General features: G+C 44.8%; 1 protein-coding gene across 2 annotated transcripts; it reads right to left on the bottom strand.

Annotated features, from left to right (window-relative positions):
- ABTB1 (ankyrin repeat and BTB domain containing 1) lies at positions 1–27,392 on the bottom strand. 2 transcript variants are annotated; one of them, XM_071550479.1, is made up of 12 exons: positions 27,201–27,389; positions 25,401–25,463; positions 24,486–24,541; positions 23,343–23,487; positions 21,312–21,471; positions 20,374–20,419; positions 19,304–19,420; positions 14,430–14,545; positions 9,016–9,114; positions 8,287–8,454; positions 5,217–5,417; positions 1–3,455 (listed from the first exon to the last, which is right to left on the bottom strand). In XM_071550479.1, exons 1-12 carry the CDS (start codon positions 27,254–27,256, stop codon positions 3,249–3,251), a joined length of 1,434 nt encoding a protein of 477 aa, XP_071406580.1. In that variant the 5' UTR covers positions 27,257–27,389; the 3' UTR covers positions 1–3,248. The 2 variants fall into 2 exon arrangements, with proteins under 2 accessions (XP_071406580.1, XP_071406579.1); XM_071550478.1 differs by lacking the exon at positions 1–3,455 and adding an exon at positions 3,476–4,236 and having other exon boundaries at positions 27,201–27,392.
- Positions 27,393–27,808: the final 416 nt, after the last annotated feature.

Raw genomic sequence — 27,808 nt, 5'->3', positions numbered from 1 at the left:
TATAGTGAAATAGACTATTTTATTGCTGCACACATGCTTACACATTTTTTCTTAAATATAATGTTGCTCTGATAATTTTTACAATCTTTTTATTTCAGCAAGTGGCTAGTAGTAAGTAAAAGGGACAGAGGCAACAAAACACAAAAAGAACACTGGTAACAGAAGAAAAATCAGAAGGTTTTTGTTTTGTGATAAAATCATTTGCAGCAAGAATAAAGTGAATTCAAATCTAAGTTTTGTCCTGGCTCATCTTAATTAGAGAGCTTGCCTGCATGCTGACCATCTGCTTATGCATGCTTTTGGATAGCCCTATTTTGCCAAAAGGGATGGGGGGCGGTTAAAGGATCCCAAGTAATTGGACAATCTGACGGACTTCACAGATGTGACCACTAAGTGCACGCAGACAGATGAGACATTTGCTTGGAAGTCCACGTGGACTTGCACTACTGGGGAGGCAGATCAAAAGGCCACACTGACCTTTCCTCCCACATGTAAAACTGCAGCCTCACTTCCTCCACGCTTAAGGACGCAGGAATGGAATTATTCAAGAGCAGCCATATGGAAAATGCTTCCCAGCACTGCTGCCACTCCTCTGCCTCCCTCCTGCTTTGCCCATTGCTTTAGCAGCTGAGGCATCTGCAGAGAAAAGTATTAGCACATTCTTTGGTAATCCTGCTTCTCCATCTCACTCAGTACAAGCAGAAGGCAAAGGCCACGTTCTGTACTCTGGTGGCTTCGTGCAGGCCTTGTGCAGGGCTGTCAGAGCCACTGCCACAGAAAGCCGACTACTAAGATGTCAGATGTGGAATTTATGCTGAAGTAGAAGGGATGTGATAAACTGAACATCCTGCTTATGTTCAGTGTCATCTTCAGCCATACAGGGAGGAGGAATGCAGGGGAACTGAATCACCTGGTTGTTTCTGTAGCATGCTTTCATGAGCCTGGCACTCCACTCAGCAAGGAAACAAGCAGTTCTGCTTTCATCCTTCTTTCTCCAAAATGCATGGGACTTCAAATTAAAGCTTTCCTAATAGCCCTTCTCCTCCTCAAGTTCATGGAGATGCCTTTATCAGTACAATTTGGGCTGGGCTCTTTGAGGGTCCTGTAAAAGCCACACTAAGCTTAGACATGGACATGTAGGACCATTCCACAGACCACACAAAGAATGCACAGCTCTACTCCATGTCACCATCCCAAACAGGAGCACACTCCTGCTGCTTCCTGCATCCACACAGCAATATATTCCTGCAAGGACACATCTCTTCCCTCACACTAATATGGCTGCAGAAAACAACCCACAACTCCTTGCATTACCTCATAAGCATTTTGAAACAGAATTGAAGCATGTCCTGCTTGAACAGCGCTGCTGCCACCATACCCTGCCCCAGAGACCTGGTCTGCAAGAGACACCAGTTAAACCCAGATGACAAAGTGCACAGGCATCTGGGTTCAGCTAGTCAATGAACCTCATCCGTGTTCCCCCCTCCCAGCTCTGTCCTCAGCTTCTGTAAAGTACATGACTTTGCCAAAGCGCATCTTCTCCCAAGTATAGCGGCCAAAGTCCAGTGTCCCCTCCTCACCGCAACTGAACCCAGTCTGCCTAGTGCAGGTGGTGCACAGAGCCTGCCCATGTACCTGCCAACGGCTTTAACACAGGCCAGGCACAGGCAGGGGCTCTGAGCAGGGGAGCGAGACTGCAGCTCTCACCTGGTGTGGGGGCATCAGTCTCTCCCTGAAGCCAGTCCCTGCCAAACACCAGATCTCCAAACCCTTTCCTTAGCCATGTGAGGCACCAGCACCATTACAGAAAACACCCTGAAGCTGCAAGGCATCCATGCCCATTTCCCACGCTACACAATAAACGCACACCTGACATGGATTATTTCAAAATTTTGCCTCATAAAGTGACCAAAATGACATTATGCATTGGTAATGGCAGCCCAGTGCCTGTGCAAGATTCCTTAAGTGCTTCACTCAATGTCTCTTCTCCCTCCCAAAGCACAGCATGGCGAAGCACACCCAGCCTGCGCCTTGAAGACCTGAGACTCTCCCAACACGTCATTCCAGAGACGGGCAGCTCCAAGGGCAGCCTATGTGGCAAGGCAAGCTTTATGAAGGGGTATTGCCTGCTGATTAGTGCTAAAGGAGAAAGAACACCATTACCCTCATTAGGAATCCAGGGAGACAATACGAGATAACATGACCTACTGCAGAACACAGATTCAAAAACTTTCGTTAGTACAAACAGTGAATTTCCTGGAGAACAATGAAGTTACAAGGCTCAAGGCTGAGCAAAGCTAGAAGGCTGATGAGTGGGACAGCAGCCCTGTGAGGCCCCAAAAGACCCCTTTTCCTTTCAAAAAAGATTTCCGGTGACCTCTCTTCCCTGACCCACCAGCAAGTCAGCTTTGGTCTACCACAATGGACAAAAAGAAAGGGAAAAGTTCTGTTTCTGAGAAGAAGGTGCTTCCTTCCTCTCTTAGGAAGAAAAGGGCTGCTTTCCCTTGTTTCGTGCGTTAAAAGCTACTGCTTTCTAAGAATGGAAGGAGTCTGGTCTCTACTGTATTCCCAAAGATGCCTGTTCAGAAAGCAAAGCTTTTGAATCCTGAGCACTTCAAAGCAATGAAAAGCTACGGAAGACCTGGAAATCACTTGGTTTTGTTTTTTTCATCTAAGAACTAAAATAGCAAGTGAAGGCAGTGCCTTCTACATAGCCGACTATCCCTGTGTTCCTGGCACGACCCACCTCTGCCAGGCTTAAAATGCTGAAAGTGACAGTGCTAACCTCTCTTCCCATATACTTATTTGGAGAGTTTAATCCAGTTTTCTTCCTCTGCTGGTGGTAATTCAATAAATATTCTGGCATTATCCTGTTTCTGAAGTGTGTTGTTGGGCAACAGAATGGTCCTATCCCCAGGCAGCAGGAAGTCCCCAAAACAGCTCCCTCACAGCTCCCAACAGCTCAGTCTCCTGTCTGCATTGTGTTGTACAAAGGAGCAGCTACTGATTTGGACTGAGCTTTGGGAGCTACTTCTGAAAGGAGAAAGAAAAACTAAAATAAAACCAAACACAAACCAGAAATGTGAATGTCCAGACATAAATAAATTAAAAAGCAAACATGCCTGAAATTGAATGGGAAGGAGGACAAAGAATGGGAAGACAGACATTCAGACTGGGATTTTCTTGCACTCCTGGCCAACCCGGTGAGGCCTACGCAGGCTGCCTGTGACAGGCAGGGTTTGCACACGTCAGCACTCAAGGCCTATACTGGCCAGGAGGTTTTCCAGAGCTTCAAGTTTCTGGTTGGCTTCCTCAATGGCACTGTAAGTCTGCACGTTGCTGGTGATGTGGAAGCGGATGTCATCCACCAGAGGGATGGAATCAGTCTCCTGCCGCTCCTCCACAGCCTCCGCGTTCTCCTTCACAGCGGCTGCAAACTCCTCCAACTCCACCAGCTGCACAGGATGGACAAGAAAACCATTAGGAAGACAAGAAGACAGGTAAAGAGATGTAAAGGGCTGGGATAATGGTCTCAGCCACTGTTAAAGGAACCCATCGAAAAAAAAGGAATGCTAAGGGTACACAGAGACCAAGTCTTCCTACACCTCCTCCTACAGACACCACTTGGAGATGCATCCTGCCATCCATTCTAAGGAGGCAGTAATACTCCAACAATATACAGGTCACAACTGTAAACAATCTGCACCTCCAACAGCGCAGCTCCAACATCCTTTAACTAAGCATCCCTAAATACTAGCTTTGGTATTGGGACACATGAATAAACACAGTATTCCCCCAAGAGAAGCTCCCCAGCAGGAACAGTGTTGCAAGACACTTTTGGGGAAATGTCTTATAGCAGACAAGCCAGTGGGTACTTGTGTCCAGTTCAGAACTAGGAGCCACAGGTGAATATCACCCCCCCCATGACTCAGCCCTACCACCACCAGCAAGGCAGCTGCTCTGCTCTGTGCCTACCCTGACAGAATTGGGTCACCTATGAAGGATTCTGCATCAGGTTCCTCAGGAACATGTGGTGAGCTGAAGGGTGAGAGGCAGCTTCCGTCTGTCTGCGCTGCTGAATTGTGCCTGGGCACAGCAGGTTGCTGAGCTCTGCTCTGCTCCCATCCACAAGACACTGGCAAGGGCTGATGTCTGAACAGCTGAGGTGGCTTCATCTGTGCCAACACCCTTAGGAAGGCACATTGCCAATGCTGGGTCCAAGGCCTCCCACTCAAGCTAGAGATGGGGAATGCAAAGGGAACACACAAGTAAAGCCCTACCCCAATCACTACTTGGGGCATTCTGCAGCTTTTTCAGAAGCCAGAATCTGGGTGCATGCTGATGTGTCTGTCATGCCCAAGCTATGCACTGAACAAAGTAACAGCCTCAGAATCACTTCCTTCACTGTCTTCACATGCCAAAAAGAATTTCACACCTTTTAAGCTGCAGGTGAAAATGTTACATTCCATGCGAACTGTTCGAGCCATTTATAAAGATCTGCCTCAGGTTAAAAACACTCCATACATTCTAGTTTATCCATCCATATGGCAACTTTTTCCACAAGTCCTGAAACTTTAAGCTATGATCACTCAGGATAACACTTAAATGGAGCCCCATAAAGAAAACTTCAGTGTTAAATTCATTACTTCTTGCAGTTCAACAGCCAATTTCCCCTGTGTAAACCCTTACTATTCGATTTGTCATCCTGGAGATTAGAGATCACATTGATTTCTCCTTTCTAGACCATTATGCCAGGAAAAACTCCCTTCAGCAAACACTGAAAAACATTTCCTGCACAGACCTCCCCTGCACACCCCATTGGTTTCTCCAGGCTGCAGCTTGTGTATTCAGACAATACCATGGCTGCTCTGGGTACAGTGCCTGAAAGTGCAGTGAAAATCACCTGCCCCTGGTACTTGCACGTTTGGGGCAGGTTTTTCACCCCATGGTCCATAGGGATGTGCTAGACAGCCACCAGCAATGTGGCTTAATGTGGTGACATCACATACTGTCACTCTCCTCCTCCTCCTCTGTCCTAATTCACCATGTGCTTTGCTACTTAACTGCTGCTCATTTTCAGGAAACACATTAATCCAGACCAGGCAACAATTTACTACAGACCAAAGTACAGCCATTAAATCTGTTGTCTCTATGGCTCACTGTGCAGTTACATTTATTGGCACCTGTGGTTAGTGCCACAGGGAGTATTTTGGTACCTTCTCAATGATCTTTGCCATGTACTCTGTGCACTGGTCCTCCAGCCGGGTCAGCTGGAACAGCTTTGCGATCCTCCAGATGCTGATGATGTTGTCCTCATCGAGGATCTGAGCCAGGGTCCTGCCACAGAGGCGCTTGAGCCCGGGCAGCAGGTACATGTCTGCCACACACAGCACGTCATAGGCGTTTTCTGGGGACAGCTGGCAATGGAAAGAGGAGATTTATTGTCCAGCTCTAAGCACGTTGCTTGTCTCTGGCAAAATAAAATGCTGTCTGGCCCATTACTGGACAAGTGTTAACCATAGAGAGGTAAGAGTTCAGTCTTTCAGGCTGGGTCTCCCACTCCTACCACAGAGAGGTTTAAAATACAACAGGAAGTTTCTCACACTGCAAGTAATCCCTTTAGCTAAGTGTAGGGCAGTGCTGAAACACTGAAGTGCACCTGAAAGCTGGATGCTAAGAAATGTTCAGTGTGCCAGTGGAACAAGGTAGCTTTTACCAGGTGTACTTCAAAGAGACAAACAGAACAGGCTGGCAGGACATTTTCCCTCCCATTTTATACTGCTGGACTCTCATTTTATGAAAAACATGGAAAATTCTCTTCAGTTCCTTCCTCAAACTGGCTCTGTTAACTCAGATAGCACAACCTCCCTGGCACAGGGGGTACAACCAAGGACAGAAAACTGTACCCCAAATAAACTGCAAAAGATGCCTAACTAGGTAAGGAACATATTTTGCACATCAAATATTACTGGGGCTTTAACAGGTATTCAAACTGAATTAAATTCTGGTATCAGAGGCTCAAACTTAAACTGTTGTGAACAGCCTTTTTCATGTTCCTGAGAACCCTCTACCCTCTTGGGTACTTGCAAGTGATCTGAGGATAAAAATGCTGTAGATAATGTTGGAGAAACCACCTCCAGCTTCACTCAGTCTCTTCCCCCTGGGTGGGCAAATCCTATTTTAGTCAGCCATCTGCGTCACTAACCTGGAACTAGAGCCTCTCTCTGTTCCTGCTAATGTGAATTGCAAAGACCACAGTTACCCACATCCTTTTTAAAAGCAGATCTGCAGGATGCAGCACGCCCTGGCCATGGAGGAGGTGAGGTCCCTTGACTTTAGAGACCAAGTCACATTGGTCTGGATTGCACAATGGTAAGTGGTTGCAGCGTGGGCCACTGCTCTCATAACCAGCCAGCAGCAAAGACACTGCTGTCCACATCAACACATGTGGTTGCTCACTCTGACAACCACAAACAGCAGATTATTTCTTCCCCCACAGCTGTCTGCACCCATGTTTGGAGAGAGCTCACAGCAAGTGCCTTAGCTGTGTAACACCCTGAAGCAGCTGTGCAGAAGAATGCAAGATGTATGAGAGGCACACCATGAGGGCTGCATGCACAGTGGGGTGACAAAGCTCTTGGGGTTATTAATCAAGTGCTGCTTTGTCCCTTCATAAGCTTCAGGAACCTCAGGAGCTGGAGGCATTTGAGACAGCAGTATTGATGGCTGTATCTCCCAACTGCTTGATCAAGGACAAACCTGGCAAAGGTTCCTTCAAAAGCTTTGAGCTTGAGCCCACACAAATATTCTGATCAGCAACTTCTCTTTGTGCCTGGAACCCTTTATAGGCTCTGCAAACTCTCCTCCCCACAACTGCAAACACTGTCACTACTATATGGCAGAGACACACCATAAATCATCTGGAAAAAGAAACATGGAATTGGGAGTGCTGATACTTGGTTGGAGAATTGCAGGACCAGGAAAATATTCCATATGTAAGTGTGGAACTTGAGCTATATTCCTGTTTTTCTAACCATTTTCCTGGCCGTTTCTCATGACAGGTGAACTCTCTGCAGAAGCTCATAGCTTGGCTGTGCAGTTTGAAACCCAAGGTATGAATCATTATGCAAAGAAAACACAAGAGCAAGACCCTCTCAACTCCTAAACATTGTTGTTGGTCTGTCCTCCTCCTCCAAGCCCAGACAGGGCAGCAAAGGCACCCCTTGGAAAGGAACAGCTGCTTGGGAAACATCCTTCCCATGAGTCATCACGAGGAAGGCAGGCAGACTGGAGAGGTGCAAAGGAACAGGGTCATGCTGTGGGGCAGTCACAAGGTCAGGTTCATAATCCCCAGCAGCTTCCTTCCCTTTCTGCCTGACCTTTCAGTGCATGGCTGAAGGAAGAGTGCAGACAAGTGAAGGATCTGCTTTCTGGTACACTCATGGCAATCCTGCCCTTGCTGCCTGCCAAACACATCTCTCCCTGCTGCTGCCTGTAGGTGAACAGCTCAGCAGAAACAAGGTCACAGCTGTGTGCACTCCCTCTTATGTGGCACCTACCACAGAGCATGAACACCATTTGGGAGAAGTGGCACTGGCACGTGCAGCAGCATCTCCAAATGCTGTCCTAATGCCAGAATGTGTTCTCAGACCTTGTAACAAAACGTGCTGAAAGCATTTACCACAAAACCAAAGCAGGAAACTAATTAAATGGTGAGATCTGCTGCACCGTCCATTAGGCTGAATACTAGGTAGGTCAGGGCCATTTTGTTACTGCCTGTGATACCGAGCACAGCAAGGCGTTGGTCTCCCAGTGGAACCTCTGTCCATCCTAGCAATAAATAACTCTGGAAATAATGACTTGCTACAAATGGAAAAGTAGGCTATGATGCCAAGAGTAAATAAGCAAAATCTCTCAACCTTTCCACATCTCCAAATGTGTTCAATCTGCCATCTACTGGCAGCTGCTTCCCTTACCCTTCCAGACAGCCCAAGAAGGAAAGCTGCGAAGCCCTGCCATTTATCACGTCAATAAACAACGTGCAATTTCCAGATTTTTATTATCAGATAAAAGACTAGGGATTTGCTCATGAACATCATGCACGTGAACTAAAGTAACAGCACATCCCAGTATGTGGGTTCCTGAGACAAAAGTGAGGTAGCAGAGTAGGTCAATAGAATTTAAGAATGCACACACACACACACACTGCTTCAGATGTTGCAGAAAAACACTGCTGAAAACACCTCAGCACTAACCAGCACAGAAAGAAAGGACCAATGGCCTCACCTCTGTATCATCACTATAGATGTAGTAGAGGACACGGATGAAGATGTCTTCTGAGATGTTGTGGAGCGTCACCACAGGGATGCTGGGCTGTGTCTGCAGCTCCTCACTCTCACTGAAATGGTCTTCAAGAAGGGCTTTGAAATAATCACTGCGACCACAGAAAAATGCCTGGAGAGGGAAGAAAAACCAAAACTCACTGCACCAAACCAAAGGGCATTACCAGCTGGCTATCAGAGCAGCTCAAACATATTCTATAAGTTCAAGCCCTGTAACTCTGATTTTCCCTCTGTTTTGAAGCTACATCTCTAACATTTCTCTGTATCTTATTTCTATACATGCCCACTCTCTCTGTCTCTTAAAGATTTGAAAGTAGCATCACATTAGGGCAGGAGCTTGAGTTGAAGTTGGATCTCAAGACCTATTCTTACTGGTGTTCACTAGCAGATCAAAATTCCACTCTCCAGACACTGAACTCACAAGCTTGAAGCAGATTTTTCAGCTGTGAATGCTGTAACCAAATCTATAAATTTATCTCTCCACCTCTGCAAGAAAAGCAGGTTTTGCTGCTCGGTTAAATGCTTTAAATGTAGTTTTCCAGCTGCAACAAGGCTTTTGTTTTTGCTACTGAAGAGGCAATGCTGCTCCTGCAGCATAAAAGGAGTGGGCGACAGAGGTCGACTTGACTCACAGTGAAAAGGGAGAAGAAGGAAGTACAGCCCAAGCACATACCTTATGGCACAAGAAGTTGTAATCCTCCACCCGGAAACACACATCAGGACAGCTGTTAAAGTTGTCAGTGCTGTCAAATGGCAACTCCCCAAAACCAACCTAGGAAGAAAAACCAGAAACCCCTGCCTTTAACATTCATGTTTTAAACATGTTCAGGGTCCCAAGTTCAGACTCCATGGTCTTCCCAGGAAGAAACTACCAACCACCTATTCCTTCAGCACAGTGCAGAGCAGCAGAGATGCTTTGAATACAGATTCCAAGGAAGAACCTGCACTCTTGATAGCAATATTCCTGGTACAAGTTACAGCTGCCTCCTTTACCCATGGAAATTTCATGATCCTCTGCAAGGTGTTTCTGTGCCATCTAAGAAGGCAGATAATCAAGAGGAGGTAAAATTTACTTCATCTAGTAGGTATCATAAGCATACTAGAGCTTAGGACTAGACTTGTACTGTGTAGATGTAGTAACATATAGATTACATCAATGTATTCAGCAGTTTGAAATGGTTTGGCTACAATTACTGCCTCACTTGAATAATCCAACATTGCTAAAGCACATTTTAGATTTCTGATTTGATTTGCAGCCAAAGATAGTGTTGTTGCAGTATTAATACTCCAGTGAATTATTTTAACACCAACACACCTCCACCTAGTCCCACATGCTAACCATGACAGCAGACACCAAAAAAAAAATCTATTGGCCTTCTGTTACTTTAAAGTGACACTTCCAAGTATTTTCACTTTCACCTTATCCTATATAAAGGGTAATTAAATTGTAAAAAACCAAGAGTTTATATTCACAGTCACATAACCAACACAATCTGTGGAAACAAAAGTTTCCCTTGGTTCTTGCTTTCCAAGCACATGCCCCTGAGCTACCTGTGCCAAGGAGTTTATTCCTGCTGTCTCTGATTCAGGAAAACCACACCCAAGTTTGCACCTGGGAAAACCCTGGGCTGACCATAAAAATCATTTTCACAATCACATACTACTTAAGCATCATTTCCAACATGCCTGCCTCCATCCTGACTGAAAGCAACTGTTTTTTTTGGCTTTACTGAAGAGCCAGATGACTCCTCCCTCCCGAGCTGAACAAAGACACAGCCTGCAACACACTGGGCTGGTGCTCTCAGCCAAGCTCAGCTCACACGCAGTGAGGTTTCTCACAAAACAGGTTCTCAGCTGTGGCAAGGCACCAAGGTGGCAAAAACTCACACCACCAGTGAACACAGCAATCTGGACCCCTTTACCAAGCTCTTTGTCCATCCACAGCAACATTTGGCGGCTTCTGATTTCTAACCAAAGGAGAAACCCAGTCACATTCAAATCATGCCCATGGCTGCCACAGTAATGCTGACTCTCCATAGCACCTCTCTCCTGCTACTCCTGCTCCACTAGGAAGCTCCTGTTCCAGAAGAGGTGTGGCAATTCCAGGAATGCTGCCCACCTGAGCTACCACCTGTTTTTCATACAGCTGCAACACAAAGGATCAGACTGTCCCATTTGTAGATTCTCTACACTGCTATTTTACTGTTATCTGTGTCTCATGTTTCAAGGCTTTGGTCCTTGGTCCCAGTCAGGGTCTGGGGACCTGCAGCCTCACTCTGTGGCAGCCCATTACAAACACCAGCAGCATCATCCAACTGCCTGCTCTGTTTGCTTTGCTGCTATCCCCACCCTATGTCACAGCTTTCGTGTCCTCTCCTAGAAATTCTGACATGACTTTGAAGGCTACAAATTTGCAGGCAATCACAGGTAAAACAAACCTATACACAGACTTTGATAAGATGTCACTCTGTGGCACACGAATTTTATTTGAGACAAACTTCTCATCTCCTATATGTATACCTTCTTTGTGCTTCTTTCATTGTCCAAAGGTAAATCTATAAAAGGAATCCATCCCTCTGTAATGACATTGGAGTTTTGTTTGTCTCCTGAATTAGAACTCCTTCAGGCTCAATTTTCTGCTTCTAGCCTTGTCTGGTCCCCACTCTGATGCTCAGGTTTACAGAGTCATTTCCAATTCTTCTATAAAAGCAGGTTCATGTCTTTGTCTCTCTCATTCAGCATGAAGTGGCTTTGCAGAATTTTCCCTTTTACTCCCTTTTCAAGTATCTACTACTTGTACTCTCCTCCCTTGTCATGCTTGAGGAATTTCATCTTCCTTTCAGGATCTCTCTGCAGAAAATTGGCTTATTCCTCCCACCACCCCTATTCATACAACCTCCTTTGCCTCTGTCCAGGCAAAGCACAGCTGCCAAAGTCAAGTGTGCTGCCCACGAACACAGTCTGGCCTGCAAAGTGTAGACACATTCCCAATAACTTAATCACCGTATAGAAATACTCTCAACACTATAGCATAAGACTGCTTCAACATTCACAGGATCTCCCAGCCATCACATGTGGAGGAACAAGTCTTCACTACTACAAATTTCCCATTAGAGCTTAAATAGAAATATTGCTAGAGGCAAAAACACAAAACAAATCAGTGGCAGCAATTTGTACCCTGGCCAGGTTATCTCAGCAAGAAAACTGTAAATAAATTAGAACACAAAATGCAGGAGTTAGTGATCCAAGAGAATATTAGCAGCTCATAACCAGATGCAAGTGAATTGGATATAACAAATTAACTGGAAACATGGCTTAAATAGTTCATTTAATCCACCTCTGCCAAATGGGCAGAGCACAGGATTAACTTCCATGGACAACCACAGCACACAGGTGCAGAGTCAGACAAGATGGAACCTATCTACTTGTTTCAAACTGTTCTTCCTATGCATTACAAGATTTGGGTTTACCCTAAAACTGACAAATGGTTACTTTTTTGCTGCCACACCAAATGTTAGTATAAATAAAGAACAGTATTTATTTCTTGGCAAACGCTGATCCTTTTAAGTCTCACTCCATCTTGGTTTGGAACATAAGATCTCAGTTAAAAGGTAATTGAAAAACAGTTACAAGAAAACAATGTGCCTACAGTCTCATACTGGAAGCCCTGGAGTTTCTAACTCAGAGGTCAGCTGGCAGACACAAGATGAGGAGCCAGGCAGGCAGACAGTGGGAAGCCACATGGCTTTTGACAGCTGCCTGGCTTTTGATGATATTTTACTTAAATCTGTCACTGCTAAATTTTATTGCAACAAACTGAGGAAGCAGCTGTTGTGGTCAGAAGAATCAAAGCCATTACTACTTTAAACCAAAACAGAGACAACCACCACACTTGCAGAAAAACACTGAAAAATACAAAAAGGCTTTCAGGCATAAACAGGAAAGAAAAGCACCTTACCAGAATTATAAATGTGTTTAAGATTTCAAAGAACAGATAGACAGTCGTATAACATATTACTGAACTATAAAACTGGTATGCACAGTTTCCTGCATCATTCAAGTATCAAAGACATTACACACAAATTATTTGTTCATATTGAAACAAAAAGCTGTACAGATCCCCATTTCATATGATATGGCATTACATGACATGCAGCAGCTCCAAATGTTTCTTGTCAAACTCTGAAAATTCTGGATTTTATCCAGAAGGTGAATACCTACTTTGCTCTACATAGGCTGGAAAAAAATAATGTATGTTTCTCTTGAGAACATGGATGTTTGTACGTGACTACTTAGTTATTCCTGACATTTTAGGTTACATAGTTTGTATCCTATTCCTTGCATGGCAACAAACTCTGCAAGAATGAGGATGTGCAATGCCTCTTTCCCAGAAAAAATCATGGCTAATTCACAGAAGTTAACAATTTGGAAGCTTTAGGGTAAGATATAAACATTAGCATGAAGAGCTTTGTACATCTATTCTTTTCAAGGTAACACCAAAAAAAGTACTGAGAGAGAAAAAATGGAATCTTTTACAATTTATCAGACTAAAGAAAGCACCTGGCTTTGTGCATGATACACAAATTCTCTAGTAAGCAGGTGTCTGCCCATGCCCACTTTACTTGTACAGCCATAACAAGTCTAATGCTTGCCTTTATTCTGATCTATGAATACAGCAAACAAACTACAGCTCACAATTCACAGTCCTGTCAGATTATTCCATTATTCCAAGTTTCCTATTCTCCTTCTAGCTCCTACTAGCTCCTACTCTACATGAAAAAATTAAAAAGCAAAGTGTTTCTAACCCTCTGGAGGAACCGATTAACCTGACAGAAGCATGCCATTAAAGTCTGGAAACAATCAATCAAACAGTACATATTCTTTTTATTTGCGAAGGGACTTAAAATTTATGTAAATCTCACTGTTTGGGGTACTTGATCCTTTTTTTAATTCCTGGGGAGGTAATCTGAGACTTCCTTATAGTATCACCTCCCTCTAAAACCCAGAACATACAGAAAAGCATACTGAAAGCCACAAACAAATGCATGGTTATTTGGAGGAGGCAGGTGATGCAGGAAAGATTTCTGCATGGGTAGTTGTAAACTTGATGGAGAAAAACTCCCTCTATAGAAAAATATGTCTGAAAAAAACCAGTACAAAACATGTTGGCCTATTAAGGTAAGAAACTTTGTATCTGTGTACAGACACACACAGGTGCTGTCTTGCACCAGGCAGGTCTATTTTGCAGGAGACAGAAAGGAAAAAGGCAATAACCTTTGCTGTATCACTCAGTCACACAAGCTCTGGGCGCAGCTGCCACCTGAGTCCACATTATTAAATACAGTAGTTGGTATGAGAATGAGAGAAAAAAAAAGACATACATAAGAGCAAAATACATCTTGCTGGCGTTACAGAAAACACCAAATGCAGGGAGGATGAAGACCATTAATATTTATCCTGTTCTTCTGTAACTGGGAGAGAATATCCATATATATGATCCTAACTAATAATACTGATGGTATTTTAACATACTGATCATCTGCCCAAGGGAATATTTCTAAGGGTCAAGACGTAGTTAGGAAAAGCACATCAATTGCCAATCAAGTTAAATTCTCTTCAGAGGAACTCACATTTCTGTTGGAATTATTTTCAGGGTTTGAAAGCACCTCTCCACTGCAGAGTGTCAGTTCCCAGCAAGCAAGCCCTGCAAGCCACTTTCAACTATATGTCCCTTTGAGTACCAATGCCTGCTGCTAAAACACTTCTAATTCCCAAGAAGGACGGCACAGAGAGGAGTTGAGGGTCAACTCTTGTCCCACTGTAGTAGCTGGGGAAATCCCCAACAACCACATGAAAAGGGTTTTATTTACCAAGATCCCTGCTGGGGGGAAAATCCCAGGGGAAGGGCCAGCACTGACAACCCCATTAAACAATTTTATAGCACTTCCCAGCAACAACAGCCTTTCAGCAACCAGAGCACAAGGAAACACGCAAGCACTAAACTCTAAATGGCAAGAACATGACTGAACACATGTGATCAGATATCCCAGCCCCACAGACAGCAGAAGTAGTAGAAGTGCTCCCTACCCGCAGTTCGGCTGGCAGGGCACAGTCTGCCAGAAGAGCCAGATCTTCCTGCAGCCGGCAGTTACCTGTGGGCTCAATCGTCAGCACTTTCACACAGGTCCCTGGCTTGGAAGAGACTGGAAGAAGCAAAAAAAAAAAAACAAAAATCAAAAGAGCAGAGATGCCTAAATTCCTCCATAAACATTCCCATTTAGATAAAAGCAATACTGGGTTTCCCCACTCCAGGAAAACCAGTATTCCTATTCAGCTTTTACTGCAAAACACACACAACTCTTCTATGCAAACACTCAGCACGCCTCAGACCAGCTGGTGAGCAGGGCTGGAATGGGATGCATGTATTGTTGCCTCTCCTCAAACCTCCAATTAATTCCTTATGCTGAAATATCAACTGTGGGAAACACAAAGTTGTCACAGGCATATTTCAAGCTAAACTTGGTCTTTGCAATCCATGTCATCAATTACAGCTGAGAGCCATGGATTAGGCTGCCCTGATCCCTACAGGAGCCACTCACACACTGCCTTCCCCAGCCAACCACCCCTACTGCTGACAGTGTCACCTAAGGTGAAGCCCATGGCAGGGAGGTTTTAGTTAATCTGCTTCCTTGGCTCTCTGCTCTGTCATGTGCTCTCATGGGTCCCATTTCAGCTGTGCCATCCTAACTTCATTGAAAGGAACAATGACATTTATTCTTGTTTAGCAAGTTCTGCATGCACAAGTCTGTCCTCTACTCTCTATCTGAATATCCCCAAAGTACAAAGATGCTCAAAGCACCTGGACTCCTGCACATGTCTGTGTTCTTTGCAAACCTTAAATAAGCATCTCGATCACCAAAGAGCTCAAATAAACCATGCAGAGACAGTAAGTTCATTTGCCTTTTTCCGACCCAGTGTGTCTTCCTGTCTTGCCCTATCCGTTCACTCAATGAAACAGCCCATTAAAGAGAAAGCAAAATACACAATCATACTTCAGTGGTCTTGCCATGACCAAAGCTGCTGTGGAACTCACAGAATCCAACCTTCACTTCAAACATGCAGCAGCCCAAAGTACAGCCAGATACTGTGTTACGATACCACCACCAGCACAGCCTTTCCTCTTTCTGGCCACCTCCCTTCAGCAGCTCACCACCTCAGGTTTACCTCCAGGTCAGCGTGGTTTGGGGCAAGGACTGAAACATGTAAGATGTTTCAGAGTCCCTGGTATATAGGGAAGCATCTGACAAAACACAGAGTACCACTGGAAAATGCAAAGGGGTGGTGAGGAAGGCCTTAGAGGCTGTTGGGAGCCAGAGAGGCACAGTTAACTCCGAAGTATTCAGATGAAGCTCTGACAGGTATGATTCATGGCATTAAAACCCCTCACAGGTGAATCACGCCACCTTGAGACCTAATTTCTCCTGACATTTTGAGCAGCATTACATGAGCTCCATCAGATGACTCCATTGGGTCGTGGGCGAAACAAGACCACAATGTGCCACAAAACAAGTTCTCCACCCCCTCATCCACATCACTGCTGCACCCTTCAGATATGCCACCACTGTACCTCAAAATAGGCTGCATATCCCAGAGAGATTACTGGAAAGGAAAGGATAATCTACCAGTATGAAGTAGCCAGGTACCATGATTGTCACACACAAAGCTCACCAGCAGGGACACAGGCTGCCCTATTAGCATGAACCACCACCCTCAGACAGATGATTTCCAGGGTAAACAAGCCAAGAGGAGACCTGGCACCAACACAAACCAGACCAAGTGCATTTTCTCAGAGCTCTGTCCATGTACAGACCAGCATGAGAGAAGGAAATTTCTCACTGTGAAATTAGAAATTCCTTCTGGCAGAGAGAATAATTTGTATTTCTGTAGTGCTTATTGTAACAGTCACCAGATCAGTCAGGCTCTGTAAGTGCTAATGGACCCAGCAAGTTTTAAGCAGTAGTCAAGGGAAAGAGTCTTCTCTTGGGATCCACACAGCATCTGTGCACTTTCACAGCAACACACAAAAGAACAGCAATTTGTCTGAGAAGCAAATCTATTCAGACACTGCATCTCTCAAATACAGGAGCACAGCATTTGGTATCACATGCAGATCTTTCCAAACAGAGACAACAAAATTCAAAGTGGTGAAATAGGAATAAGCTGTAAGCAAGCAAGAAGCAGGCACCATGACCTTGTTGCAAGAAAGAGGAATGAAGGGGGTTCTGAAAATATAAAAAATGCAAGAAGCTGGAGGCAACAACCCAACTATGGTTTAAGCTGAAAATGGAGGATTTTGTCTTTACCAGCTGCCTTAGTTTTATTGCACAGTATCTCTCTGTAGCCTTCTGTTTAAATTGAGCCAATGCACCACAAAACATAAAGCGCCATGAAAGCCACACCAAACTCCCAAATCCTTCAAAATGATGCCACACTCAGATACACCCTCCATCCAGTGCCACAATTAGCTATAACCACAGATTCTGTAGATCCAGTGCCTCTGCTCCAAAGGCATCACAAACCTTGTTCTTACCCTTTCTGCACTAAAACTTGCCAAAATAACTGCAAAACATTTCATTCCTAATGCATAAGTTCCTGAAGGAAGGATTATGACTCCATCTGGACATATTGTTTGAGCTCTCACAAGCACTGTAATAGTTTTTTCTTATTATAGTCACAATACACATGTGGAGGAAGAAAATAGGCAGGCATTCACACCCAAGTATATCTCAGGTGAAACAGAAGGGCACTGGGTCAGACTCTTCCTAAACTACTGTCTGTGCATGCCAAGATTCTAAGCGCTTTGAAACACTGATTAACTCTAGATAATGAGACTGCAGAGACTGCAATTACCCAGTGGAGCTGCAGAGTCTTGAGTTCATGTTGTTTTCATGTTTCAACTTCATAACACAGACGCAGGACATGACCTTGCTCTGCAGACCTGAATCAGATGTCTATTCCACACAAAGCACTTTGAACAGGCAGCGGTTTCTCTTGCAGAGGAACAGTAATGCTTTGCCAAGTGCCAGACATTATGTGATCTCAGATATTTCCAATTTTTAAATTTTATAACGCTTACATATATTAATTTGTGCAGAATCAAGTTTTCCTGGCTTCCTGATCTAAGAAACAAACTTTTAACAGACCTACTAGCAGTTCTGTACATTCATTTGAATTCAACCTGCCATAAATAAAAATCAAGCCCAGTACTTCCATCACTGCTTTACACCACCCATTGATTATGTCTTCTGTCAGGCCTTAGAAATGAAGAACAACTGCTCCCACCCCAAAGAACACAGAGATTAAATTGTCTGACGCCATCTGGGAAATTTGCATTATATTTCCAAGGGGAGCTTGTATCTGAAACTTCCAGCTAACCTGAAACTTTACTTCATCATTTTCCATTTCAAACCCCACCAAGAAGTCAGCTTTCCTGCAGTTCACAAATTTAAGCACCTTATTTGCCTCCCACAATACAATAGGAGATTTTAACTAGATGAATTAAGGTGGAATGGTCTCCTCCAGTGTCTCAGCTAGATCCTGGGAAAAAAAGATGAAAAGGAAAAAACACATCTCCAGCATCTCACTGAATTACTCTGACATCAAAAGATGCCACAAGATAATTCGGTTTTTCTTGATTGTCTGAGTAGTTTTTACTTCATATTCATTCACCAATCCCCTTTGCCACAACTTATTTGATACAAACTGCTATCTTACACTTTTTGTAGCAAGAAATTCATTTCTCATCTCTTCAGATCCATGTTTACATTTGTGTTTACATGGCAGAAGTTAAGACTTAGGATACAGGTTCCATAAGGACTTGGACCCTGGTCTACATGGGAACAGCGGCACTGCAGTGATCTCGAACCCCTTCACCAACAAACAACTGCACATGCCTAAGGGGAGACACACACAGGGTAGTATCTTCCATGTGATTTGTAAAGGAGGAATTTATTGAGCCAGAAGTATTCTCTCTATCAGTTAAACCCTGCAACTCCAGGAGGCTGAAAAATCACAACTGATATTCAAAAGGGAAAGGTGGAATGGCTAGACCCTTACCTCTTGGATGAAGGAAGAGGATACTGTTGACTTTAAAGTCACAGACTAGAGCCTCTTCTCAAACCAAAAGTAACGTGACTGAAGGAGTTAACTCAGAGTATGAAATGACAATCAGATGTTTTCAGTCTGAAGGTTTTGTTACCCGATAATTTTTTACTTCATGACTAACACCACTTTGCCCTGCTTGTGCTGTTTTGATTCTTCTTCACATGTCCTTTTAGCTTGAGCTAAGGAGATGATGACAAACTTCAAGTGCTGGTTTTCAAGCAATAAGCTTATGTCATGATTAGATCACAAGCTATTTGAATAACAAAAAGTCTCTAAATAGAGGATTGTGTCATTTAAAGTTTAGAACATCCATGTGTTATTAATACACGCTTTCAGAAGTATTTATCTGCTTTTAAAAGAAGTGTATCTCTCTCCACACCCACTTTGGGCCAATTATCAAACATTCTACTTTGGTTAGGGGTCAAATAAATGCAGAAAATTACTTCCAACCATACATATTTTATTTCTCCAGGGATTTAAACAAGCCCCTGCTAAAAGACACTTCCCAACGTATCCCACCATGTTCCACTGAATGTCTGGTAACCACAGCAAAGTCCTGCTACCACTATAATGAAAACACTCAATATAAATGATAAACATGGATGTGTCAGAAACCACTATAGCTGCTCTACAGAGAAGCCATGACTGAAAACTGTCATGCAAACATGGGAATTCCACAACAGAACCATCTTCTGGGAGCCCCGGGGACACCATGAAACACCCACCCTCACATCCTCCTGTTTCTCTGTGAAAGGACACACAGGCACAGCAGAGACAACAGCAAGTAAAATGCTTACCAAATTCATAGACTTTTTTACATTTGGTCTCCAAATCATCTATGAGGTCCTGCAGCCGACACTGCTTGGCTAATCTCTTGCAATCATTGACATATTCTACATCGATATCAAGACGACCTGCCAAGAAGAAATGCAGTCAGTTCTTTTAACCCATAGGACTTCGGTGTAAAAATGGCCATCTGAAGACTTGGGGGCACAGAAATTCAGTAGTTACATTGCCTCACTTTTCAGCATCCAGTTACAACTCAATCCCATAAACTGATACTTGTTACCCCACCACTCAGCACTTCTCAGTCGCAGATTAGCATTTAATTCACATTCCCACTTTCCAGGGACTACTCTAATAGCTTCATTCAAGAGTCCAAAGACCAAACAGGCTATGCAAAACGTGTCTAATTCTCTCAGAAAAAAAAATAGCAGCTCAACAGCAGCAGGTATGACTACCTCCATTGGCTATCTGGTTTTGGATAAGAAAAGACTTTAGATTCACAAATTGTCATCTCCAAATCTTTTACAACCACTGAACACGTGGCAAGGAATATTTCTGAACACACTGAACTGGGGAAGGAGAACCTTGCAGAAAACGTTATTTTCTGGCACCCTCTCCTGGCCTGAGACAGTTCAGCACTTAGCATACCTACAATACTATACTGGGCATTTTCACAGAATGTTTGGGATCAACTTCTATTCAAAAAAATACTACAAAGTAGTAAAAGCATTCAGCACATGCTGCTCAGATCTGCCTGACTGAAAATCACTTGTGTGGGAACCCAGTCTTACCTTCCTTAAGTTAAAAATACCATTCTCCAAATCCATCCAACCAAGCAAGCTAAGCTGTGTTTTTAATTGACTGTTACTGGCAGAACAACAACTGGCAAAAGGTACAAACAACTTGGAAGAGCTTGTGATTGCTCACATTCTGCCCTTCTGCCAGGAGGGAGGATGTGCTGGCGACTCATGCACCCAAACACAGCTGAGTGCAGCCTGGGCGACTCAAACAGTGCTAAGGCAGGGGCACAGACAGCTGCCCATCAGCCATGTACACATACACCAGGGGCTAAACCATTTACCTGTGTATAGATACTGCAGAAGAGCACCAAAGGCTGCTGGATTAATCTAAAAAAAAAAAAAAAGAGAAAGTTACCTTTAGAATTCCCAGAAACTTAACAACAAGCTTGAAACATGATCCTGAACTAGTAAAAAAAAACCCACTTAATAACAACTCACACACTGCACCCAATTTCCTTGCTCCTCACATGCTGCCAACTCCACCTGGCTTACACAGCTCTTCACTGTATCAACTGATACTAATCCCTAAAGTGCCTCAGGGGACAGGACTTGACTAATGGAGATGCTCCAAAGACACAGTTGTAATACAGGGTCTGCAAAATCCAGCTTTTCACTGGTCATAAGCATTTCTATCCCTTCTTAATATGATAGGAAAGACATGTTGTTCTTGCACAAAGAGAAAGGAAAGCAATGTCCAGAGAAACTGGAAATATGTTTGTTGGAAGAGGTTTTCCACAGTCAGAGTCAAGTTACAGAAACATGTGTTGGAGTATTGGTGATTAATGGATGGAAGGTACTTATGGCCTATTTAGTTATTGCTGCAAAGACAACAAAAGGGACTCAATTAGTGCCAATTATAGTGGTGATGTCTTCACCACAGACCACCTGTCCACCAGGAATTAGACAGACTCAACTCATTGCACAGACAGGTCGTGACACAGCTGACAGATGGCAACAGCTACCTATTACTGCAATTAAGACATGTTTGAGTCTATGATAGAGGGAACAAAAGGGAAGTATGCAGTCTGCAGCCTTTTGTTACCTAAATAAGATGCTATTTTACTTCATAAAGTGCCTCTACAGGCTCTTCTCCTTGACTAGAGTCATTCTGAGCTCCAAGAGCTAACAATGGGAGTTAACCCTCAAACTGTGTTTCCTACTCATTTTTTCACACAGCTAGAACAGCAAAGGAAAGAACTGGAAGCACAGCCTTGCTCACCAATGGATGCTTCAACACTATCATGTTTTTCCCCTTCCATTTGGTCTCAAACATCTCTGCAAAGTAGGCGCTGCGAGCGCTGAGTATGCAGCGATGGGCACAGAAGGATTTGCCATGAACAATGAAAACGATGTCGCTTTGGTAACCCTGCTCCAGCAACCTGTGAGGGACAGAGAGAAAATGAGACAGGAGAGAATGAGTAAAGCCAATGGAGTTCATGATACTATCAGGTCTAAATGAACAAATACCTCTGGGCATTGCAGTCTCTCCCTGCCCAGTGAGAAGGCCAGCACCTAAGCTGGTACTTCAAACACCAGACTGGGATCTCTCAGTCTCTTTGATAACTCAAGAAAGTTGTTGTTAGTGCAAGAAGGAGGCTGGAGAATGACACCTTTCTGCCTTAGGGGAACACTTGAACGTGGGGAATAGATTTTAAAGGGGAACCAGTTGCCCTCAAACACATCTCTAAAAGTTAATTCTCCTTTTAAATTGTCAGATGACAAAAAAGCTCTGCAGAAGGACATGCTTTCAAAAGTAATTAGCCCACTACATAGTAAGGTGCAACTTTCCTGCTCTCTGGGTGCTGTCAGTGTTCATGCTTTAACCATGCAGCAAATAGGAGAGGATTTTACATCACCCACCCTCAGAAGGAGGAAGGATGTGACAGGTACGAAAAGCAGGCAATTATCACATCAGAGGTGAAGCCTTGTGTATGGCTGCATGCCCATACTCTCCTTCTTTAAAAGGAAAAAACCAAGACTGATACTTCAGAGTTTACAGCAATCCCCAGTGCTTCCTAATGCCCATCACCTCTTGCATATACATCCCCACAGGCATCCCCAAGAGGTTGAAACAGGTGGACATCAGGCATAATACTCCTTCTAGAGAGCAGGACTAGTGCACAAAAAGGTGTGGGGTCACACATGTCTTGAATGCTGATCTCAATCTCCTGCCACTAGAACATCCTTCCTACTGTCTTGCACAGAAGTATTAGGGGTTTATTTTTTGCCCCCTTCTACTGTTGCCCTTTGTTTCAATTTTAACACAATGTCTGCTTGGAAGCAGAAACCAGCACATTTTACCTTTCATGTATGCTCAACCCTGCACAGTCTGAGCCAGAGTCACCAGGGCAGTGATAAATCACCCTGCAAAATTCTACTTCTCTGAAAGGCAGAATCCGATTCTACTCAGATAAATGAGTTTCCTTCCTCCCTTCTTTCCCCACAGCTTCAGAAATTAGGACTCTGTAGTAATGGAAAGATTGTCAGATCTTTCAAAGACCTACTAGCTTTCCAATTTCGAAGACACCAAAGGTTGAAAACTTGTGAGGTTTTTTTTTTAAGTCAGTCCAATGGGAAATAAAAAGAAAAAAACCCTCAGCAAGCCTGTGTAATGACATCAGAACTAGCAGAGTAGAGAAACAACAAGAAGAAAAGACTGACACTATTTCTCTACTCCAGAGCAAGTTAGGCTGCTACTCATGCTCTGGGCTAAGACTACAATGTACAACAGGCAACTTTCAGAAACTACCTTAAAATTAACAGATTTTAATGAACAGAAAGAAAGAGTAGTCACTATGAGTCAGTTTAAGGCTTCTTAAAATGCTCTGTATTTCACAAACGAGAAATCTGTTATCCGTGTTGAAAACCTCAGCTTCCAGGTTATAGCACCTTCAGGCCTGAAATTTAACTTAAGTTGACATATTATCCTAAATTGCTGACATGGTTTTAGTGATGTGATTTTGATTTGTCAGTCAAGGATGACAGCTTAGTGCTTTTGCATTAGCTAGCTTTCTGTTGGCTCTGAAGTCTGTGTCTCAGTCACTGCAGTCGGTATTTTATATGCACACATGGCTGGAAGTCATTTCTTAGGGCACAAAGGAACATCCCTTAGGAAGCTCTACATGCTCAGGAATGACACAGGTTACTGATCAGTTGCCTTTCAAAGCTGCCCTTAGCACAGAGCTCAAATATCCAGGTTAGCAGCTAAGGAAGGATGATGGAATGCTCTGCACATGCCTCATGCACCTACCTCTGCAGGAAGACATCATAGTAGTCTCTCTTCATGCACTTTGCTGTGATCTGCTTGTACTCCTTCAGCAGGCGCCGGATGGCGTCACTCAAAGCTCCGTACAAACAACGTTCCCCATCAAAAGTGTTGGCCTCACATTTCGCTCCTGCAAAACCATCACAGGTATGTGCCAGCAGGCACAGTTACATCCTTCTCAAGTGTCCCCAGATGGTTGCTAAATGAGCATCACTTCTGGCTGGTGACATGTTTCACAAAAACTAAGCTTCCTCAATATGTGTACAACCTAAAGCTGTTGTCCCACAGTCAAATCCCTTTCTGAAGATGTCATGACTCATTTAAACTGACCTGGGTAATAAGCCTCTCAGCATGGCTCCAGCAGTGTTCTGAGAAGACACATCTTATTGTACAGAAACTACAATCACTTATTGGACTCTTAACAGCTCCTCCTAAAAAACACTTCTGCCTTGCATAAGGTAGAAGAAGCCTCTAGAGCTTAGACTCTGCTAGAAATTCAGAGGGTATTTTTATTTTGCTCTTTTAGAACTACACAGGTGGTTGATTAAGAAGCCATGATGCAGCAGAAAAGAGAAACCTTGTGAGATCTGACTCTGCACTCTGATTCCTCTGCCAGAACACCACCACTACCTAAGGGAATTTGGGTGCTGGGAACCAAATGGGCAGGCACTTGGCCTGGATGATTTGAGATTAGTTAAATCCCTTGCATTTCATCTTTAAGTCCTGCTTACAAAGCCAGGCTATAAAAGTACAAGAAAATTTTAACCACACAATTTTTCTTTTGAAGTAAAACTCTCCCAACAGCCATGAACCATCACAAAACACCATCTGTGATTTCAGAAAGTCAAGCTGCCTTCAGCCATCACAGAAAGCTTTCCTTTCTGTGCATCTCAAGACTTCACGCAAATCAAGAAATTTCAAGCAATTTCAAGAAGCAAATTCCAGCAGCAAATGGCCTGCAAAAGGGATGATGAAAGTGTGTCCAGGACTGCCACTGTAGCCTGAGATCACTGATCAGAGGGTTGGTTGTAACAGAAGAAGTTTCCACAAGGGACAGAAGGATATCCAATCCCAACAGACCGATATGGAGAAAGATACTGCACCCATAATGAGGACACTTTTGCTCACCATTGGCTAGAAGGTAACGTACAAGCTCCTCATGTCCACACAGGCAAGCATAATACCTGCCAATAATAGGAGAAAGAAAATTAGAGGTGCACAATTCAGCAAAATTCAGTGTTTAGGTCCACCAGGGCACACATACTGCAGCACTGAGCACCCCTGAGAAACTCAGGAGATGAATCCTCTTAGGTGTAAGGACTTGCCACTAGACAGCACAGAAGGAGGGAACACCATCCACAGTGGATGTACAGCAAATCCACCCCTCTAAGTCCTACTTATGGTGAGTTTTGCTTTCTCTTTCATGGTCTAAGCCTCCCACGATTCTCTTTCACAAGGACCTGAAACAGCCCCACAAACTAGGAGAATCCTGTAATGTGCACTGCAGCAGCCAAATGTTACTCTACCTTTACTTTGGTAAGTTATTCTGTATTCTAAATAAATTGCAGATGTCTAAATGCACTTTGGAATTGTGTGGAGGTAAAAGCTGCTTCTCAGCACCTGCATGGGGATTCCTCACTACCTGCTGCATGTTCACAGCCTTGCCAGACAGACTGTGACCCCACAGCCACTTTGCATTTCACCAAGCCAAGTCTTCACCTGAAAAGACATACCCCAATGCCATAGACTTGGATGAGGGAATAGCCTAATCTAGCCAAGAACAGAGTGCTTAATCCAGGTAATTTGGTTGCAAAATGAACCACCCTTCTGAGCAGCACTACAGCGTCAGTCAGGTGGGAGACAAAGCCATGTTTAGCACAGCACTCACAGAGAAGAGAAGCAGAACTACCTAACCAGTGCTCCCAAAAAGCAGAACCTGAGACTTTTTATAACAGTGCTCATGGCTGCTGATGCTGAGAGAGCAAAGGAGGTCTTGAAGGCCCTGCACACCACCCAGCCACCGCTCCAGGCTGCAGCACTCACAGGGGTGTGCTGTCCCATTTATCACGGACATTAATTTCCACATCTCGCTGTTCAAGAAGGTATCTGCAAGAAAAGGGAGAGCAAAGTTGTAACTTCACACAGCTACTCACTCAGTCACACTCTCCCCTTTCAAAAAAATCTAACTTTGAATTCATACAGTAACTTCCAAAGGTATGACAGGATATTGCATTAGATTTGGGGACCTGTCAGCTATGGCTGAAGGGGCATCAGTCAAATCTTCAACCCAAAGAAGGGTGTTCTGCAGCATGGTCTGGCAGTTCCCTTCAATCTTAAGTGGTGTGTATGTGGAAAGAATGGAATCAAACCCACTCCTAACTGGGCAGCAATCACAAAAGGCCTGAGCACTTTAGCAGTACTTTCACTTTCTCCAACCATGCTCACAGCTTAGATACTTACAAAGAAGGTCAATTCTACAAGGCCAAGGCTGGACTCCCATCCTGCTTGTGGCTTTTCCTGCCACAAGCAAGACACCAGTATTACTCCACCCTGCTCTGAATTCCTGACACTTTAGGCTAGACCCAAGGCTGCCAACACTCCCACTCTGGCACATCTAGCAGACAGGCTCTGCCTTGTAGACAATCTACACAGCCTGGCTCTTGTTATAGCCTGTCCCCAACTACTGCAACAACACGTAGAAGTCCCGCTCAGCCTTCACAAAGATTCTCAAGTTTTGGCTTTTTTATCACCCACCACATCAGTCCTTCCTTTCACTGCCTTCATCTTTCCTGTCTCTAATTTCAGGTTCCTCTGACCACACTCAAAATCCCAGTCAACTCAGCTATTTTCTACTCAGTCCCATGTGTCCCTCCTGCTTTGACAGCATTCTCAGACAAATCATTTCTCCATCATCACTTCTAAACTGGTCATCTTAAACCTCTGCAAGGCCACCCCCCAGACCCCTCCTTTTACAGTAAACCTGCAATTTACTGCTTGCACGATTAGGATCTGAGAACAACAGATAACAATGTTCCTCAGACCTCATCTACCTGCACACTTATCCTGCATTAGCAATAACCTTGAAACAGAGGCTCCTTCTGATTATCTGGAAAGATCCACATGTTGGGAGATGGAAAAATCAAGTAGGACAGAAAAGTGAAGAAAAATCTTAGACTCAAACCATGAGATGCAGAAGAGTCTGCTGTAAATCCTGGTCTTTGCATGACCACATCCACTCACCTTGCAGACAACAAGCCTGTATCTCCTGATCCAAACCCACTGCAGCTGAGCCGTGCTGCTTTGATATGAGCAAGGAGACTTGACCTGAAATTTAGTATCCCGGTACTTCTCAAAGATTTTCTTACTCTACAGCACAAGGTGTCTAAACATTTCCATGACGACTGCTTCCCAGAGATGTAACTTCCTACCAACCCAAACACCCCCGGAGTACACCAACAGCAGCCGAAGAGAGAAGCCTCGCGCAAGGGCATTTCCCACCGGCAGCACCCACACCCGTGGGTACGCAGTGACTGCCTGGCACTCGGACAGTCGGCAGGAACAGGCAAACCCCACACAGACCCGCACACTGGGACGGTCCCGCTGCACACGCAGCGTCCCGGGGCGCATTTACGGGTAAAGAAACAAACCACCCTTTTCGCACCGTGCCCTCCCCGGGGAGTCCCGAGGCTGCGAGGGCCGCCGGGGAGGCCTGGCTGGGCTTCAGGTAAACACGTCCCGGTGAGGCCCGGCGGCCCCGGCCCCGCCTGCCCGGGTGACCGGCGGCGGGTGCGGGGAGAGCGTCGGGACCCGTTGCCCACCCAGCCCCGGTCCGGCCCGGCTCACCGCACGCGGCTCACGTCCCCCTTCTTGCAGCTGGTGAACAGGTCGCTCGTGTCCATGGCCGGGACAGGCGGCGGGGCGGCGGCGCCGCATTGACGCGGAGGGCGGAGGAGCCGCCGCGGGGATCGGGCTGGGCCGAGGGTAGCGGCGGGGCAGGAGGGGCGGCGAGAGCGGCCGCGATGTAAACACGGGCCGGGGCCCGCCCCGCGCAGCGCCCCCCAGCGGCCCGGAGGACTCACCGCCACTCCGGGACAAGCGGAATCTGCGATGGGACGGGACGGGAGCGGATCCACAGCACAGTCGGGATGGGTACCTGGAGCAGAACGTGGGCGGGACACATGGCAGGGCTCTCCCCCAACCACGGGCAGTTGTAATGAGATGGGATCTCATTAATGCACAGAAATATCTCAAATGTGGGTGCCAGACTCTTTTAAGCGACATGATGAGGAGCAATGGCAATAAAGAAGTTTCACCTCAACATGAGGAAAAACTTCTGTATATTAAGGGTGGAACAGGCTGCCTGGGGAGGTCATGGAATCTGCCCCTCTCGACATATCCCAAACCCAACTGGATGTGCTCCTGTGTCACTGGCTCCAGAGGTCACTTCCAAC

The sequence above is a fragment of the Pithys albifrons genome, chromosome 3 (genome assembly GCF_047495875.1).
Source record: "Pithys albifrons albifrons isolate INPA30051 chromosome 3, PitAlb_v1, whole genome shotgun sequence".
In the NCBI taxonomy this organism is placed as follows: domain Eukaryota; kingdom Metazoa; phylum Chordata; class Aves; order Passeriformes; family Thamnophilidae; genus Pithys; species Pithys albifrons.
The sequence above is the reverse complement of the archived record's forward strand: the minus strand, read 5'-3'. Positions and strand labels throughout refer to the sequence as shown.